Source organism: Cynara cardunculus (assembly GCF_001531365.2).
Source record: "Cynara cardunculus var. scolymus isolate 2C chromosome LG 3, CcrdV1, whole genome shotgun sequence".
Classification (NCBI taxonomy): domain Eukaryota; kingdom Viridiplantae; phylum Streptophyta; class Magnoliopsida; order Asterales; family Asteraceae; genus Cynara; species Cynara cardunculus.
Window position 1 is genome coordinate 6050537 of NC_037530.1, and position 2657 is coordinate 6053193.

General features: G+C 39.7%; 1 protein-coding gene across 1 annotated transcript; it reads left to right on the plus strand.

Annotated features, from left to right (window-relative positions):
* The first annotated feature begins 228 nt into the window (after window positions 1-228).
* LOC112510219 (UDP-glycosyltransferase 88B1-like) lies at window positions 229-2052 on the plus strand. Its single transcript, XM_025115556.1, has one exon. The coding sequence runs from the start codon at window positions 229-231 to the stop codon at window positions 1636-1638; it is 1410 nt and encodes a 469-aa protein (XP_024971324.1). The 3' UTR covers window positions 1639-2052.
* Window positions 2053-2657: the final 605 nt, after the last annotated feature.

The following is a 2657-nucleotide window of genomic DNA, read 5'->3' on the forward strand; positions in this document are numbered from 1 at the left end:
AAATTTCATTGTAAACAATTACCAAACAATTATATTTCATTTTACGCTATATCATGAGAGCCTCTTAATTATTCTTAACACTTAATCATTATACGCCAAACAATTCATCAATCAACCCGGAAAAAAAAAAAAAAAAAACAAAACCCTAAGAAGACCTGAGACTAATTAGCTGGCTATAAAAGGAACTGAGATCCAGACACCATAACCGTACTAGCTTAGCCACCTACAATGGAAGATGTAGTGGTGATGTTCCCCTCTATTGGAATTGGCCACCTCATTTCAATGGTGCAGCTCGGAGAACTCATCCTCACCCACGACCCTTCACTCTCCATCACCATCCTCCTCACTCCTAAGCATTACGAAGCAGCCTCCGCCGCTAATTACATCAAAACCATCACCGGAACCACCCCTTCCATCAACTTCCACCATCTCCGACCCCTCCACCACCCTCCACCTGATTCTTCCATTCATTTCTTCGACMTTGTATATCAACTCATCAAGCAATACAGACCCGTCGTCAGAGACGCCCTCCAATCCATCTCGGAGAAATCAAACATCAAAGCTGTCATCCTTGATTTCATGTCGAATCATGCTTTTGAAGTCTGTAGAAGCCTCAACATACCCACCTACTACTTGTTCACCGGCAGCGCATTTGGCGCCGGCATAATGTTGTACCTCCGGACAGTGCTCGAGAAATTACCTGGGAGCTTGAAAGATCAGAAATTTTACATTGAAACTCCGGGAAATCCGCCGATTTGTTCTCTGGATATGCCGTCGACGATGCAGGATAAAGACACTGATTCTTACAAAAACTTAATCAGCACATCAGAAAATATGGCGAAATCCAGTGGTATCATTGTCAACACGTTTGCGGCTCTTGAGCCAAGGGTCATGAAAGCGCTCGCCGATGGGGAGTACATCCCAGACGGTCCAACTCCGCCAACTTACTACGTTGGCCCACTGATTAAAGTTGATACCGGTGACGATAAGTGTTTAGACTGGCTGAGTTCGCAACCGAGTAAAAGCGTGGTGGTTTTGATTTTTGGTAGCCTGGGGAAGTTGAAGAAGGATCAGCTGATAGAGATAGCGAAGGGGTTAGAGAAAAGTGGACAAAGATTTCTCTGGGTGGTCCGGAATCCACCGCCGGAAAATGAAGCAGGTCATGCCTTTGAGTTCAAAGATCCGGATCTCGACGACTTACTTCCGGCAGGGTTTTTAGACCGGACTAAAGAGATGGGGTTGGTGGTGAAAAACTGGGCACCACAAGGTGAAATACTGAGGCATGAGTCAGTGGGTGGGTTTGTCTGCCATTGTGGGTGGAACTCAGTTCTAGAAGCTATGCATGCCGGAGTACCATTGGTGGCATGGCCGTTGTATGCAGAACAAAGGATGAACAGGGTGCATCTAGTGGAGGGGATCAAGGTGGCTCTGAGGTTGAAGATGTCGGAGGAAGGGTTTGTGACGGCGGAGGAGTTGGCAGAGAGATTGAGGGAGTTGATGGAGGAAGAAAGTGGAAGGAAGATAAGAGATTATGTTTCGGATATTAGCGTAAGTGCTAAAGCAGCGGTGGTGAAAGGTGGTTCGTCCCGAGTTGCCGTGGCTGAGTTGGTCGAGTCATTGAAATCGGTGCGAGTTTAGTCAACACCGATCACTCGAATTTATTTAGATAAATAATCTTAAATTAGTTTTTAATTAAATACATTGCCTTCTGTCTATATAAAAAAATGAATTTATATTTATAAGAAGGTTATGAATTTAATTAAAATCTGATTTAAGATTATATACCTAAAAATGTTCGATGTTGGAGCCAATAATAAGTTTCATGGAGAAGGTGTGTGGGTTGGCTCTTTGTTTCATGGAGACGGACGTCCTCAAACCACAATTGCTCGATATTAATTAATTATTATTGTTGTTAGTTTATCATCTATTGTGTCAACTAAATATAATTAAATGCTTGTGGAATTATTATTAATTTTACTTTATTTTAATTATTTAGGACTGTTCGACTCATTTTCCATAAGATCTATATGAATAAAGTTGATAAAGTTGTCTGTATGATAACAGATAAGTTGTGGTTCGGTTATTGTGTTGAATAAACAGTCTGAATATTGGAAATGACCATTTTATTCCTTGTCTATATTTTAAACAGTTTGTATACGGTTAAAAATTTCAAATAAAACAATTAAAATACTAGATCCTGCACAAAAATTTCATCTAGAGATTAGAACTAAAACCATATACACAAACATTTCATCAAACACCTTATATACATAAAAATTTCATCCATAGATCATGTTGTTCTTACATAAACATAATACCAGATGTGTAGAATCATAGAACAAGAATTCGAAAGCTTCAACTTTATATCTGATAACAGGATTTACATCGGAGATCTAAAGCTTCAACTTTATATCTGCTTATCTAAAAGTTTCGATTGAACTTGGAGATCTAAAGCGAGATGTGAAGAAGGTCGAGGAAACTCAACAATCTAAACCTGATTTTGATGTTGATTTCAACCGTTTTATATGTTGTCACTGTATCAAAAAAATTATTGGGTCCGTTGCTGGTTTCAGTAATATAATTGGTGGAAATTGAACTGTTGTTCAATGCCATATTACCATGTGTATATCTACAGGTCCACTTCAATAAGAAGTTGA